This window comes from Rhinatrema bivittatum, chromosome 2 (assembly GCF_901001135.1).
Source record: "Rhinatrema bivittatum chromosome 2, aRhiBiv1.1, whole genome shotgun sequence".
NCBI classification, from domain to species: domain Eukaryota; kingdom Metazoa; phylum Chordata; class Amphibia; order Gymnophiona; family Rhinatrematidae; genus Rhinatrema; species Rhinatrema bivittatum.
The window spans coordinates 461,336,005-461,352,974 of NC_042616.1; the positions used below are offsets into that span (position 1 = coordinate 461,336,005).

Genomic DNA, 16,970 nt, shown 5'->3' on the forward strand with positions numbered 1-16,970 from the left:
GTCAAACTGCAATTTCTAGCATGCAAAACCATGTAATGCTGTTTAATGATGGGTTCCCTCAGTTGAAGAAGTTCAGTATTTCAGAGTTTGTTTTATTTATTTATTTATTTATTTATTTATTTATTTTTATTTTATTTATTTGTGTTTTTCTATACCAGCATTCACGGGAGTACGTATCATGTCGGTTTACATAAAACAAGGGGTGATCAATACATTATAACTACATAACTAAAACATAAGAGTATACATTACAGGAGTATAAACAAGTGCACGGAAGAGAAAGTTACAATAAAACAGGGGTTATTCTAACTGGGATTAGAGTTAAAGGAAAGATAAACAAGTTTAACAAGAAGTAAAACATTGTAGTGATTGGTTTGTAGTGTCTGATTCAGTTAGAAGAGAATGTTCAATTAAATAATAATTTATTTATTGCTTTTTCTTATATACCACGGCACGTAAAAAACATCACCTCGGTTTACAATAAACAATATTATTCATAATAGCCAAGTAGGATTACAATAAATAAATATTGCATAAAGCTGTAAAAAAATGTGAACTTAGCTTTTGCTTTCATGCAAAGTACTTGAGTGAAAAGACCCTCAGATAACCAGCATATTCAATTAACAAGTATGGATTATTCCCCATTCATTCTAGAGAACGGGGCATTTACTGTACTAAGGAAATGGCACTGGTGGTTTGGAGTAATTTTTCAAAGGGTAAAGCAGCAACACAGCTCTGAGCAGGAAGCTGCTTATGGGCCAGAATCACTAAGCTTTTTTCCCCTTAGACACAGAATGGGAGAAAAGCTTTAGTAAATCAGAACCTGTGTAAATTACTTCAGAGCTTGAAATATGCAATCTACAAGATGTGATAATAGTTTTAGTCTCTTGTTTAAAGCAAAAAGCAAATCTGAATTATGTGATCAAATATTTTCAGGTGAATTATCAAAAGGAGTTGCACATGTAAATGTAACTACTATTGTAGCAATTTTCAAAAGCCATTTACCTATGTTAAGTGCACTTAACATGGGTGAACCCTACTGACAATTCAATGGCACATATTATAGAAATTTTCAAAAGCCCACTTACACAGTCAAAGGGCCTTATTTTCTAAAGTATCGCAGGCCTGCGATACTTTAGGGAATGAGGGGCGGGGGGCCGAAACGGGGGGCGGGCCTGTGCTAGCCGTCAGAGATCGCACAGTCGCGGTGTGATCGCTGCCGGTTTCGCACCCAATAGCGTCACCATAGAAGGTGTAGCTATTGGGCGCAAACTCGGACGCGAAAAGTGCCTTACCTTTTCGTCGTCTATGGCGTCTTCAAGGAGTCGGAGTCGGCCCCGGTGACGCCCCGACTCTTCCTCTTCCGGGGCCGACTCCGTCCCCATTTTGGTATCGTGTGCGATCCATTTAGAAAATGAGGCCCAAAGTGACTTGACACATATAGAATCCAGTTTTAAGTGTGTACATGCTTTTGAAAATCAGGCCCACAGTATTTGAATCACATGAGATATAGAAGAAAGAATGGGAAGGCGTCCAAGATTGCAAAGCAAAGGAAACTGTGGATTTGCACTTCTAGCTAGAAAATATGCAAGAGATGGCGGAGATGTTGTTCAATGTTGTTTAGATCAATTATAAAAAAAACAACCTTAAAACATTTTAAAATTACTTTTTATTCATCTTTATAATTTATTGCAAATTATGATTCTTATGTTTAACACACTGACATCAGGTAAATAACTCCTCAACATGTTCTGTTCATTCCTTTGTAAATGATCCAGCAGAACTTGAACAGGTTCCTGTTGTAATGATCATTTGATGTCATAAAGCAAAATTGTTTGCTTAAACATAATCACAAGAAAGGGTCCTACTACAGTAAAATTCCCATTAAATGACATTCTTTCTAGAATAAATATACAATTAAAAACGTCTATTATTAATGTAAATGAAATTAATTGGCAGTTGATGCTTGCTTTCCTCTTACATACTGTTTAGTGTTCATGTCGGGTCTGAATATAATAATATAACATTTTGGAAAGAAAAGACAGCTGAGTAGTCCAGCGCTGGAAGCCAAGATGGAAAATATCTCCACTGCCACAATATATTTCCCTTCCGCACTTAGATAAGCAGGGATGAAGCAAAGCCAAACGCTCAGAAAGACAAACATACTGAACGTTATAAATTTACCTTCATTAAAACTATCAGGCAATTTTCTTGCCAGAAATGCTACTATGAAGCTCACAGTGGCCAATACCCCCAAATATCCCAGCATACAGTAAAAGAAGAGGGGGGATCCTTCGTTACACTCAATCATTATCTTATCACTTTTGGATTTCATGTTGGACTCTGGAAAAGGAGGAGAACTTGCCAACCAAATGATGCAGATCAGGACTTGGACAAGTGGGCAAAAGAGGACAATGAAACTGGTAACCTTAGAACCAAGCTTTTTCCCAAGCATGTTTGGTTTGGTTGACTTAAAAGCTATGATCACTGTTACAGTTTTTGCCAACATGCAAGAGACAGTAATGGAAAATGTTGTGCCAAAGATAGTTTGGCGGAGCAGGCAAGTCACTCTGACTGGATGGCCAATGAACACTAAGGCAGAGAGGAAACATAATGTGAGGGCCATGAGAAGAAGGTAGCTGAGGTTCCGATTGTTGGCTTTGACAACTGGGGTCTCAGAATACTTTCTGAAAATAGCCAGGATGGAGAGAGTGAGGAGGGAGAAGGTAATAGCAGCTGCAGCCAAGGCAACACCCATGGTTTCATCATAAGAGAGGAACTGAGGCTGCCTCGGGAGACACTGGTCCTGATTTTCATTAGGCCATTGATCTTCTGGGCACTTGCGACAAAGAGTGGGATCTAAAGGGAAAAGAATCAGCATAGAAAAATTTGGAAAAACATCAGAATACAAAATGGTTTAAGTTTGTTTTTTTAAACACTTTGCCATCTAGTAATACATTTTGAATTATAAAAATGTTATTAGTACCAAATACAGGATTTCAAGAACAGCAGTCTCCAAAATCTTATTGACTATCAATCTTAAGCTAAGCTTTCTGTGATTATCTTATACATTTATATTATATATAAAATAGTAAAATATAGATATGCCAAAGTGACATACTACAGAGGAAAGCAAATTAAGATTAATATATTTCTTACCTTTTATTGTTTTTTTTTTATTTCTCCGGGTTTCCATTTTGGCTTTAAACAATTTGATGCATCATCTACATTCTCTTTAAATTGAGCAAAATTAGTATTTAACTTTGTTATGCATATTATATATCTGCAAAATTTCCTGACGTGAATTAGCTGTTATAATGCATGAAAAATAAATGCTTAGTTGTGATAAAAGATATGACAATTCTTTAGTACATAAGGTGTTAATGATATCAACCCAAACCTCACTTTTTGTCGTGATAATGTTATAATGCAAAAAGTGTGTGTCACAGAATGTGAGCCTTTGGCTGTGGCATGATTGACACAGTCTAGTAGGCAAACCCACTAGTCCCATGCTGACTGCAGGTGGTCATGCTCTCCTGGGACAAGGTCTAGAGCTTTTCCTATACCAATCCTATTTCCCACAGGCTGAGCTCTTGGGTTCCAGGGGCAGGCAAAGCTTAGGCAATAATCCCATAGAAAGCAGACAGGAGGAGTCAAGTAATAGGCAGAGATCAGGGTATGCATCGGAGAAGCATTGTTGAGATCCAGGAAGAGGTTTGGGCAGCATCAAGGATCAGGCAGAGATTCAGAAGAGTAGTTAGAATCCAAAGCCAAGCACAAAACTAGCAGTCAGGGAGAGATAGACAAAACAAAAAGATAGGGTAAGGCTGGAACAAAGAGGGCAACAAAGAAATGGACATCACAGGGGAAAACCAGAGACAAACAAGGCAAAGCAGGGTGAGGCAAGGCAAATAAGGAGCGAGATACCAAGGCAGGAACATGAGCAACATGCACTGCACAGGATGCAGTGCATGCAATGCATGTTACTGAGGCACAGATGAATGGGACAGATGGGGTTTAAATACACAGTCTCCCGTGTTGTCATCCAGCAGTGCCAAGAAATGTTTCCTGCTGTGGGGCCTATATAAGGCATGAGTGTGCGTACGCATGCACCTGCACCTATGGACACATACAGGAGCAGCGACATCCATGCCGCAAAAAGAGGAGCCTGGTATCAGGGAGACAAAGCAGCACCCTATGGTGAGTGTGGCCAGTCATGGGGCCATCCCATGGCCGGCCAAACATTAGAGTGTGCTTGGACTGGTAGACTGAGAGACAAAATTCTGAGAATAATACAGTTTTCTTAATATGCAAATACTTAATTGTACTAGATACAGGTTTAGCCTCCTCCAGAGATGTATATATCTGTAACTAGCCTCCCAATAAATAAGGAGTAATGTCACCAAGTTAGCAACTCCTTCACCTGGTTAGAGTTCTTGAGTCAGAGATGCTTTCTTCTATTTCTTCTTTGTGTGGGAGAGAGAAAGAGAGAGCTTGTGTGTGTTAGTGAGAGATTTTGTCTTTGATGCTGTCTGTCAATGACAGATACAGTACACACCTGACCATATCTGCTTTTTGCTCATCAAACATGGAAATGGCAAATATCCATTACGGCTGCTGGTGTTCTTTATTCTCAATAATAATTGAGACAAAATGGCCAGTAGAGGGAGCTCACTCTTTTCTATATATTGATCAGGGACTGGGCATGACCTTCTTGTTGGAATGCAGTTATGCTCTTGCATCTGCAAATGTCCTCAAGACAAAACCTTTGTAACATATCTTCTTTTTCTATTTCAGATCTGTTTGCGGTCATAAGTACTGTCTTCTTATCCATTTGAAAGAGTATACTTCCGCTTTTTGCCAGCTGTTAAGCCAAAGGGACTTTCACCCTGTCTGATATGAAATATACAACACTTTAAGATAAGAAACCAGTTAGTCAGTTTAGTTGTGGCTCTCCGTCTGTTCAGTAGATCTGTGTTGATTGAGAAACAGGCATTTTATATCCGCTGGACTGTTTTCTGGCCCAGAGAAGGAAACAATGATTTTTAGCCTTCACCTTACCTGAACTGAAAAATCTCACCTATTATTGCACCCAAGCTTTATATTAATGATATACATCAGCTCCTTGTGTCATCTGCAAAAAGGCATATACCTATCCTGTTAGTCCCCTCTGCAAAAAAACTTTTTTGAATTTACATATTTTGTGGTACAGAGTTACAAGTAATGCATTAAGATGACCCCCAGAGAAGACCCCGATGGGTTCCTGAAAAACTCTGAATGCACAGCCCGGCTGGCAAACTGGTCAGAGGACAGGTGGGCTACCTAGCTGGCAAATCTACTCACCAAGAGCAGTCAAGATGCCTTCCAAATAGGCAATCGGGAAGGGAGGGCCACCTACAAGGAAGTCAAAGCAGCTCTTCAAGAGAGAGCGGGACTCACTCCAGAAACCTACCAGCAGCGATTTCATCAGGGAATTCTGCAGGCTGGAGAAAACCCAAAGAACCTCTTCCACAAGCTTAAAGATGTTCCCTGAAGTGACTGTACTCAGAAAGGAAAACTGGGGTGGAGGTAACCAAAGCGGTCCTGCTGGAATTGTTCCTAGACAGTCTGAAACTGCCCATGCAGCAATGAGTTTGCCGATACCCATGCCTTACAGTAGAGAAGGCCCTGGAAGTAGCAGAGGCCTATTATCAGGCCCAGACCATGCTTGAGTCCCCATGATTCCGGGAAAAGCCCTCAACCCAGATAAAGGACGGTAGAGTACTAAGATGCAGAGGTCTCAATTATCCATAGCACAGGTCTGGCCAGACCTCTCACTTCACCTGCAGTCCTCAGCCGGTCAGCCATGTTTCAGCTGTGGAGAAAGGGGCCATTTTGCCAGAGATTGGGGAGATGAGCTGATGGACATCAATGCAGTGACCCCACACTTTTGTAATTTTGTGGATATCTCCAGCCAAGGGATTTCAACTTTTGTGATTAAGGTTGAGTTAGATAGTGTTCCAACCCAAGCATTAGTGAACTCAGGGAGTGTGAAAATGCTCATTTGGAGAGACTTGATAAAGTGAATCCAAATTGACTACAACAGAGTAGTGATCCTGGCATGCATCCACAGGGACCATTGACAGTATCCCACAAACTGGGTATTACTGAAGACCCCGGCCAGCCAAGATACAATTGAGGTGGGAATCCTTCCTTGGCTACCCTATTCTGTGGTCACAGGACAGGACTGTCCAAACTTCAAGAGCCTCTGGAACCAGCTCACAATGGGCTCATCCAATCACAATCATGAAGAGGTGGACTTTCCAGATCTTATCCCTTTGGATGACCCAGATCTCTTTCATAAAGACTCTTAAATCCTAGAGTCAATGATGACAGAATAAATATACATATGCTGCTAATTTAGAGGCAAATGGAAAGAAGGGTTCAGAGTCAGCGGAAGAACTGTCACCAACCTAGAATGTCTTAATGGGCCCCTTTGAGTGGGAAAATGAGGATGACCCATAAAGTTTCAGGAGGGCCCAGAGGGAGGATGAATCCTTTAAGTGGGCCTAGCAGCATATATAGAGGGTAGAGTGAAAGGTAGTCCCTGGAGCACAGCTTACAGACCCTGTTCCTCCTTAATTTGTGATGAAAGGTGATTTAATTTACAGAGTCACAAAGGGAAGTCTGAAGAGGGAAGTGACAAAACAACTCCTAGTTCACAACTAGGACACAGCCACCTTCTACGGGGTCATCTGGGGGAGGAATAAACCTGGAAAAAATATTGGCACAATTCTTTTGGCTGGGCATACATAAACAGGTCCAGCTGTATTGCCAGTCCTGCCCTACCTGCCAACTCACAAAGCCTGCAGGCATACAGGGGGCACCTTTCATACCAAAGCCCATAATTGAAACTCCTTTTGAAAAAGTGGGCTTGGATCTTGTGAGGCAACTAACGAAATCCAGTCGAGGAAATAAGTACATCCTCATAATTTTTGACTATGCCACAATATAATGGAGGAAGTCCCACTATGGAATATGAAGACCTCCAACTGTGGTGACCACCCTAATGGAGGTTTTTTCATGACTTGGGCTCCTCAAGGAGATCCTGATGGATCAGGGAACCCCGTTCATCTCAAGGTAATTAAACAACTCTGTACCTTGATCAAGGTAAAAACACTGTGAACCTCAATGTATCACCCACAGTCCAATGGCCTAGTCAAGTGCTTCAATCAGACGCTCAAACAAATGTTGAGGAAATTTGTGGATGAAGATGGCAAGAACTGGGATGCATTACAACCTTATGAGCTGTTCGCAATCCACAAAATACCATAGAGCTCAATGGAATTTTTCCCCTTTTGACCTACCATATGGGAAGAGACTGAGGAATCTTGGATTAGCTCGTGAGACTTGGGAGGACGAAGTAAACCCCATTGACCCCAGAACCTCATTGACTACATGCTCCGAGGGCAGAGTCACCTAAAAATGACTTGTATGGGCAGGAGTGGGGATTCAAGTGGCCCTGGAATGCCTCAGCTGGGTCCAGTTCAGCTCAGTCCGGCCAGGTAGACCCAGGCCCCAAGGTTGCTTTAACAGGGCAGAAGGGGGGATTTGAGGGCCTTGAGAAGGCCAAGTTTCTTTTTTTTTTTGTTATGGGAATGTTTTTGGCTGTTTAATTTTGTTTTAATTTGGGAAACAAAACAATCTGAACTAGAAAAAACATTAAATGAACCAAAAAATTACCACAACTCCAAAGCGAAAAAAACAAACCATACTGAAAGGAAAAGTTTAAATGTGCATATCCTTAGTGACATCCAGTGAAAAGTGATGAAGATGCCAACATTAGGGGTGTGCATTCGTATTGAACATAAATGTAAAACGCAACTTTTTTTTTTTTTTTAACTTAAAAAAGTGATGACATAAACGATCGGATTTCCAACTTATTCAACATAGCTATGTTGAATAAGTTGGAAATCGCGATTGTTGATCCAAAATAAAAATTTAAACCCCTCACCTTCCTTAATCCCCCCCTAAAGACTTACCACAACTCCCTGGTGATCCAGCGAGGAGTGAGGACGCCATTTCTGAAAGCCTTTCCGAGGAGCAAGTGACGTCGGCGCCACGTCTGAGTGACGCAGCGTCACGTGATTCCCCGCGGGTTCGCGCCGGAACGCTCGTTCGGCCCAAAAGGAACTTTTGGCCAGCTTTTGGCCAGCTTGGGGGTGCCGGAGGGAACTCGCGGGGAATCACGTGACGCCGCGTCACGCCGACAAAATTTTGCAAAGAGGCAGTATGGTGGTCCGACATAGATGAAGGTTTGGTTGGATAAAGAATGATGGTGCTGGTATTCAAATGAAAGAGAGTCAGTAACCAAGAAGGGGAATTGGTACTGTGAAGAAACAAATAGATTTTGGGACTTGAAAAGAAAAAGAAAAAAGAAAAATGAAAAATGAGTAAACATTACATGGACTGTGAGGGAAATATTGTTTGAGGAAAAGGGTTTTTAGGATTGTAGTGAATGTCTGGGTATGTATGAGGGGGTGTGAATGAGGTAGAGGATGGTGTGATAGATTTTTAAAATGTGATATTCTGTGTATGTGAAACATTTAATAATGTGGATAAAAGTAATGAGAAGTATGAAGATAAATCATTGATTAAAGTGAAGTAATATTTGTTAAGATATGAGAATAAATAGATAGCCTTTCTGTGTATAATTCTGGGTTACAATTAAACAAACTAAGAATACTCACTGTTTTCATTTGTGATTTCTCCACTGGAACAAGGCACACATTGAAAGCAGCAGGCTGGCTGTCCTTCTATAGACACCTTTCTGTGCCCCAGTTGGCAATTTTCACTGCAGACAGAACGTGGGATCTGAATGCAAGATACAAACAGATGTGTTTGATAGTATAACCTAGCTGTCTGATCGCATAATCTTGAAACTTGCAGGGCTGGCTTTCTAAAATTACTGTTGTAACCCTTTGTTTGGGGGTTGGCTGTTTCCCCTAGGGCCATAAAAATATTTCTTATATAGGGGGCTGTCTTCATAGGCACATTCCCCCTTCCTACAAATCCCAAGGTGTGAGTTCTTTCTATGAAGGTAGTTCTTCATGGCTCAGATGATGGTGTGCTTTTCCTTAAGTGTGTGATTTTTTCTGTAGATGTCTTTACTGCTGGGACAAATAAACTGGACACCAATTGGGTGTTCAAATAAAATTTACTTATTATTTCAAAAACTTCCATCAATGTCCAATAGGGACTCCGCCCATGGAACTGTACAATGAAAAAATGTACTCTTTCTTCCTGAGTTCTGGGCTCAAGTCCTTTTCTCAAGTTCCTGGAAGGAAGCTTATTTTTCCTGCCAGTATATAAACTGTCCCAGTGGGTTAGATAAATCCTATTGTGGAAAATTCTTTAAATCCAAGAATAATCCTACCTAAGTCCAAAGTGCTGACTCTTTCCTTGGTCCCATAGGATGGAGATACTGTTGAGGGTCTCCTGATCTTCCTCCTTCTTCTCAAACTTCCAGTAGATGTGGCTTCTCTGGTCCGGCAATCAGCTATACCAGTCCAGCTCCCTTGTGAGGAGGGGTGGATCAAAAGCCTCCTCACAAACAAAAAGGAAAAACCTTCTGCAGTTCCAAAACTCTAGCCCTGCTGTGATGCTGTCCCTGATTTTGCCTCTTCTGTGATCTTGAAGGAATACTCACAGGTCTCCAGCCCTTGACCTTTGGAGCCGGGAAAATGGCCTTCTCCAAAATGTCCAAGGTTTCACATCAGTCAACTTCATAATTAGTGAAACTCTTAAAATAGCCTTTCCCCAATAGGAGGCAGACCCTTATTGTCATGGAGTGCAGTGCTAGGGATCTCCTCAGTGAGCAAAAAAGGTTGAGTGGGGTAAAGTCGGCCTCATTTAATACTGGGGAACCCAAAAATCAGCTCCTTACTCTTTAAAAGCTAAATCAAACTGACCACACTGCTTATATTCCTTACATCTCCCCCCCCCCCCCCCCCCCACACACACACAAATAGACTGAGACCATCAATCACAGCCAGCTTCAAGAGGAAGGATTGCACAGGACTGATGTCTCTCACTAAGCTATTACATTCTATGGGTAGGGTTCTAAAAGCATCTAGTGGCTGACCAAGGAATCACCACACTGGCATTGCAGTCATTTCTTGGAATACATTGCAGGTTTTCACATCAACCTACTGCAGCTCCATTTAAATCATTAAAAAGCAACTTTCAGGGTGATGAAGATTGTCGGAATTTTTAAACAGCCAGAACTTTGAACCTATTGATAAGCAAAGTACAAATATTTTCATACCAAAAGCAGCATTTTCACTCACCCCTTTTAAATATCTGTCTTTCCCCACTAGTGGCCCTCATCCAAGTGTTTAGATTAGAATCTTATGGACATTGCATGGTTCCAATCAGATGCTTTATTTATTGCATGTCCAATGTTTAGAGGCAATACATGCCATAGCTTCACTTGTACTTTCTTACAAAATGGCCAGAAACATTTGTCTATTCTGACACATCCTTCCTCTTTGAAAAATGAGCACTGATCAAGTTTCTGGAATTACCATCCTAATTATTCCCTGAAGGCTGTTGCACAATCGTTAAGTGACCACAAACTGTGACTGAGACTTTATGGGTGAGTAGCCTCAGGAGACCTTTCTTTGTCCTTCCCTCTGTAGCAGGTGTGACCCTATTATCTAAAGAAACTGTTAAAGAGCTTAGGAGGTTATTTTCGATGCCCAGCTAACTATGGAGAAGCCGGTATCTGCAGTGGTGACATATCTGCCAGCTCTCTACATTTATAGACAGGAAAGATTGAACCACGTACATCCATGCTTAATTATTAGTCACATAAAGGTCTATATCAAAAGGGGTTTGTCCGAGTAACTCTTTCCAGATAAAAACCTTTAACTGAATATTTTCCCCTCTCGCTGGCTAAATTTTACCTGGGTAAAATTAGACAGGTGGAAAGAAGGGAGAGCAGTGGACATTCCAGGGGCAGGTTTTACCTGGCAAAAGTTACCCATGTGAGTCTGGTCAGAAAAAATGTTGTCCTAGCTAACTTTAAAGAGGTATATTCAGGGGCAGAGTTACCCAGGTTTGTCCTGCAGAATTTCTTGCCTGCAGTCACCAGAGTAAACGTACCCAGGTAACTTTCTGCTCCTTGTGCTGCTGAATATGGACCTCATTGTAACAGGGCCTCCCCTTATCTAGTGCCAAGCAGCTGCAGCTTCTCCAAAACACTGCTGCGAGGCTGTTGACAGCAAGTCAACAAAGTCCCTCATGAGAGGCTTCTACGAAAACTAAAAAGTCATGGGATAGGAGGCGATGTCCTTTCGTGGATTACAAACTGGTTAAAAGACAGGAAACAGAGAGTAGGATTAAATGGTCAATATTCTCAGTGGAAAAGGGTAAACAGTGGAGTGCCTCAGGGATCTGTATTGGGACCGGTGCTTTTCAATATATATATAAATGATCTGGAAAGGAATACGACGAGTGAGGTTATCAAATTTGCGGATGATACAAAATTATTCAGAGTAGTTAAATCACAGGCAGACTGTGATGCATTACAGGAGGACCTTGCAAGACTGGAAGATTGGGCATCCAAATGGCAGATGAAATTTAATGTGGACAAGTGCAAGGTGATGCACATAGGGAAAAATAACCCTTGCTGTAGTTACACGATGTTAGGTTCCATGTTGGGAGCTACCACCCAGGAAAAAGATCTAGGCATCATAGTGGATAATACTTTAAAATCGTCGGCTCAGTGTGCTGCAGCAGTCAAAAAAGCAAATAGAATGTTAGGAATTATTAGGAAGGAAATGGTTAATAGAACGGAAAATGTCACAATGCCTCTGTATCGCTCCATGGTGAGACCGCACCTTGAATACTGTGTACAATTCTGGTCGCCGCATCTCAAAAAAGATATAGTTGCGATGGAGAAGGTACAGAGAAGGGCAACCAAAATGATAAAGGGGATGGAACAGCTCCCCTATGAGGAAAGGCTGAAGAGGTTAGGGCTGTTCAGCTTGGAGAAGAGATGGCTGAGGGGGGATATGATAGAGGTCTTTAAGATCATGTGAGGTCTTGAACGAGTAGATGTGACTCGGTTATTTACACTTTCGAATAATAGAAGGACTAGGGGGCATTCCATGAAGTTAGCAAGTAACACATTTAAGACTAATTGGAGAAAATTCTTTTTCACTCAACGCACAATAAAGCTCTGGAATTTGTTGCCAGAGGATGTGGTTAGTGCAGTTAGTGTAGCTGGGTTCAAAAAAGGTTTGGATAAGTTCTTGGAGGAGAAGTCCATTAATGGCTATTAATCAATTATACTTAGGGAATAGCCACTGCTATTAATTGCATCAGTAGAATGGGTTCTTCTTATTGTTTTGGTAATTGCCAGGTTCTTGTGGCCTGGTTTTTGGCCTCTGTTGGAAACAGGATGCTGGGCTTGATGGACCCTTGGTCTGTCCCAGCATGGCAATTTCTTATGTTCTTATGTTCTTAAGTAAAAGCACTAATCCTATAATGACAGTGTCAAAGGAGTTGCACTGGCTCCCAGTTTAATTTAGAATTAAATTAAACATTCTCTTTATTGTTTTCAGGTGTGCACATTTGGCTACCCCCTACGTACCTGACAGCCACTTTTCCATTCCATTTGCACCAGAATATTGAGGTCTTCAGAGCAAGAACTTTTGAAGACCTCTTCTCTTTCACAGGCAAGGCTGATGTTGCACTGGAGGTGGACCCTTGGCCTGGTGCAGGATTGGTACGGCCCTCTGGTTGGACCCAGAGAGCGCCTGCCACCAGGAGGAGGAGTACACAAGGAGACAGAGGCTAACTGGAGCTTCACCAATAACAGTTCTGGGTTTCCGCAGGTTGAGCCCTTGGGTACCCGGACCGCCTGGACTTAGATGGAAGCCTCGGTTAGTTTCCAAGTAGGCTGGTCTGGTAGTCACAGTAGGCCAGAAGAGAGTGTCCGAGTGTAGTGCAAGGGTCAGAGCCAGAGTATCAGTCCAGGGAAAGTCAGCCAAAGCAGAGGTCAATGCAAGAGTCAGTCCGAGCATAGTCAAGGCAAGCGAGGGGCGGTTCCAGGCGTCAAATAAGAGAATGGTCAGGCAGGCAGTGGTCAGTTCCAGGCGGCAGACAAGAGAATGGTCAGGCAGGCAGAGGTCAGTACCAGAGGTCAGTCTGAAGAGGTACTACCTGAGAAGGATACAGGAACACAGGAGCCACTGGGAACGAAGAGAGGCTGGAACGAGGAGACACTAGAACAAGGAGACATTGGAACACAAGGAGGCAAACTAGTACACCAACGGTGTCGACCTGATTGCCAAGGCAGGGATCAGGAGCCTGAGCCCTGCCTTTTCTACAGGGCTCAGGTGATGTCATCATGGCACGCCGCGGAGGAGTTTCCCCTGCTTGGCCCTTTAAATGGCTGGGTGTTCCGGGCGCGCGCGCTTAAGGGCAGACCTGATGCCATCGAGGATGCCGAGCCTCGGCGTGAGGAGCCAGGAGAGGTTGAGGGCCTTGAAGGCCCAGGAGAGGCAGCAGGATGCCGCAGATGCTGGGAACTGGTGGTGGCAGCAAGGCCAGCACTAGTGGAGAGCCGCGTGAGGTGAGCAGGGTTGGTTGTGGCACCCAAGCGGCCGGGACGTGCAACAGCTGAGAACTACCAGAAAAATGGCTTCTAGTTGCTTTACCCCATACTTTGGAATAATATACCACTGGGGCAGGGATGGGCAATTTTGATCCTTGCGGGCTGTAAACCAGTTTGATTTCAGGATATCCCTAATGAATATGTATGAGAGATATTTGCATGCTCTCTGCCTCAGTTGTCTCCAAATATATTTCATGCATATTCATTAGGGATATCCTGAAACCCAACTGGTTTGCGGCCCTCAAGGACAAAATTGCCCACCCCTGCACTAGAGGGATGGGTGGAAACAAATTATTTAGTGTTTTGCTAGATCAAAACCCGGTTATATAAATAGGTACTCAGATCATTCAGCAGGAGGCTGCTATCACCTTATCCTTCTAGGTTATGCTGGGGAAAAATACCCTCTTATTTTTTTATTTTTTTTTAATTTTATATTTATTGAATTTTCAAATTTTCAAATACATTGAAAAACAATGTCTACAGAAAAAAGGAAGTCAAAGAGCAAAACTCAATATTAAATTTACAAGGAAACAATATATATATATAGTAATATTTCTTCCATATTATAAGCAAAATGGGGAGATCCTAAATACATAGCGGTTTTAAAGGCAAAATATATACCAATCATTAACCCATTATGCTGAAACACTTTGTTTATGCAGATTTAAATTAGCCTTCACATCTAGAACCTATCGGGAGTGAAAGTCCAGGTACAACCGTAGTTTTTCTATCTCGGTAAATATGTATTTATCATCATGATACATCAAAATACAGAGGCAAGGATATCTCAAATAAAATTTGGCTCCTCTGGCCACAATTTCGTTTCTCATAGTCAGAAAGGCTTTTCTTTTTTCTTGGATTCTCTTTGTAATGTCCGGAAAGACTCTGATATGAAAGCCATAAAATAATGCAGACTGCTTTCTGAAAGGCCTCTTCAATACTTCATCCCTATCAGACATTTGCAAAAAAGTCACAAATAGGGTCACTCTATCTTCACTTTTAGCTTCAAATGAATTCTCTAAGAAATCTGTTAAGTTATCCGTAGAAAGATTCTTACCCAACTGCTCTTGTTCTTGCTGTTCTTTCTCTTTTTCTTGTCTTCCGCGTAAATAGTACAGTCTTGAAATTATTGGAACTGTAGTTTCAGTATAAGCGAAAATATTTATAAGATAACTTTTAATTAAATCTTTTAACGTCATCCATTTTGTTTTTGGGAAATTAAAAAATCTTAGATTATTTCTCCAAAGCTGATTTTCAAAAAAAAATCAATTTTCCTAGTAGCGAAAGACTCAGATCTTATCAAATTAACATGCACATCTTTTATGTTCTTAATTTCCTTTTCTGCACTTGCCAAAGATTTTTCAACTGTTTGAATTCTGGTTTCCATATTTTGCTTCACAACATTAGTTAAATCTATTATAGTCATGTTCAAAAGTTATTTTCTCAGGTATTTTTAATGGATAGTTCAAAACTACATGTATACCTTTTTCATCTCCTCCCTTGTCTGAGAGGCCTTCCTTGCCCAGCTCTTCTCGCCGCATTTCAGCTTCTCCCCTCCTGGAGCCTAAGATTTCATGGATCTCCGAAGAAAGCACAGGTTCCATGCCTCTTCTCTGGGGGTCAAATGTTGTTTCTAAGGACTGACTCGACGTACCTTCCAGCAGATGTTCCGTCCCCTCTTCCAACAGGGGCTTATAGGCAAATGAAGGAGTTGTTGGCTCGCCGGGGATAAGTGATATTTCTTCGGCCAGGGCGTGTGGCGTCCGCTCTCCACCATCTACGCCAACGGCCCCGCTCTCAGACGCAGACTGCATTCCACGGAATGCTTCATCTATCCGCGATTGTCGAAACAGCACATCAGGCGATGAGGTAAGAATCTCACGGATCCTTGCCTTCCGTTTAGTATGCGGCATGTGGAATAATGATGAAGAAAGTTTAAAGAAGAAATGGCAAGGTTTTTAGGAAAACACGCGGAGCTAGGTCGCTTCCATGCTCATGGTGCGGCAGCCATCTTGGATCCCAAAATACCCTCTTAAGGAGCTGCCTGGCTCAGAGACTTAAGCTGAAGGTTGTTCTCTAGAAGGATAATTTGCTTCTAGTGGAGCTGGGATGCCATCTTTTATAGGTTTCAGATTACATAGGGCAATGTATCTGTGTATTGTTGGATATCTAATGTTTTAAATTGTTTTGTTTTATTTATACTGTGTATTGCTGTACATTTGTTTTATTTTAACCAACTTTGCCAATTTTTGGAATTATAGGATATCAGATTAAATCAATAAAAAGTTTGAAAACTACCTTTGTCAATTACTCATGAAGCAAAAACATGGGATATTTAGTTTGATCCTGGTGCCATGAGCAACCATTTATTGCTGTTATTGCTCAGTGCTTCTCAACCAGTCCAGGAGTAGCTCCTAACTAGTCTGGTTTTCAGGATATCCATAATGACAATGCATGAAAAGTTTGTGTATAAAAGAGGCAGAACATGAAAACCTATTTCATACATATTCATTATGGATATTCTGAAAACCAGATTGGCTAGGAGTACTCTAGGGCTGGTTTGAAAAGCAGTGCATAACTCAACTATATCATTATCAGCTCAGATAGTACAGCTGCATTTCTCTTGATTAGGAATTAGTTATACTTATGTCTCCTTCTCAAGTCTCATAAATTTGCACCTCGAGTTATAAAGTAGGTGTTAGTGTTGAGTGATGCCTGAGACTACTTTCCTCGATAGTCCCCATTTTGCAATATGGAATATAAACTTGAGTTTACAGTAGAATCAATCTTTGGTTCATCACATAGTATCGCACAGTCACACAACTCAATTAGAGGAAGATTTTAAAAGCCTTGCGTGTGCAAAAATGGCCACTTACACACATATATGGGCCGCATGGGAGCTACGAGAATTGTAAATAACCAGATAGGACGCACGCAAATGAATGTGTGTGTGTCCAGAAAAAGGGCAGGCCAACACATATCCCCTAGTTTTCCTCAACCTGTGTGTATGTTACATATGTAACTTTGCTATAGCTCCACAGTAGGTGTAGGAGTCCAGTAAACATGAGAGAAAGAGAGAGAGACTCTTTATAAGGCTCAGCCTCACACTCAATATATGGACCATTGAAAGGAGGCACTTAGATTCGGGATGAGTTTTTGGGAGGTGGGTTGGGGTTTGGGACGTGGTGTTACAGAAACATTCAGGGGTATTCACTGTAAAATTGATATCATTAAAGAATTTTAGACTCTGTAAGAGATGAAAATTCTAACAAGAGGATTTGATTTGTACATTGCAGTCTCTGCTAGC

General features: G+C 41.7%; 1 protein-coding gene across 1 annotated transcript; it reads right to left on the reverse strand.

The window, feature by feature from the left end:
- Positions 1-1,909: 1,909 nt before the first annotated feature.
- Positions 1,910-15,576, reverse strand: LOC115083331 (vomeronasal type-2 receptor 26-like). The gene is made up of 4 exons (XM_029587132.1): positions 15,147-15,576; positions 14,721-14,782; positions 8,730-8,853; positions 1,910-2,859 (listed from the first exon to the last, which is right to left on the reverse strand). The coding sequence occupies exons 1-4, from the start codon at positions 15,574-15,576 to the stop codon at positions 1,949-1,951; spliced, it is 1,527 nt and encodes a 508-aa protein (XP_029442992.1). The 3' UTR covers positions 1,910-1,948.
- Positions 15,577-16,970: the final 1,394 nt, after the last annotated feature.

Bases quoted from the DNA above. Each gene is read 5' to 3' on its own strand.
- LOC115083331 (XM_029587132.1), bottom strand. From the start codon at position 15,576: ATGCCGCATACTAAACGGAAGGCAAGGATCCGTGAGATTCTTACCTCA. The intron at 8,854-14,720 runs GTAAGAATCTTT...TCTTGCATTCAG, and splicing joins GCAAGAACAAGAGCAGTTGG to ATCCCACGTTCTGTCTGCAG. The intron at 2,860-8,729 runs GTGAGTATTCTT...TTTTCCCTTTAG, and splicing joins AGAAATCACAAATGAAAACA to ATCCCACTCTTTGTCGCAAG.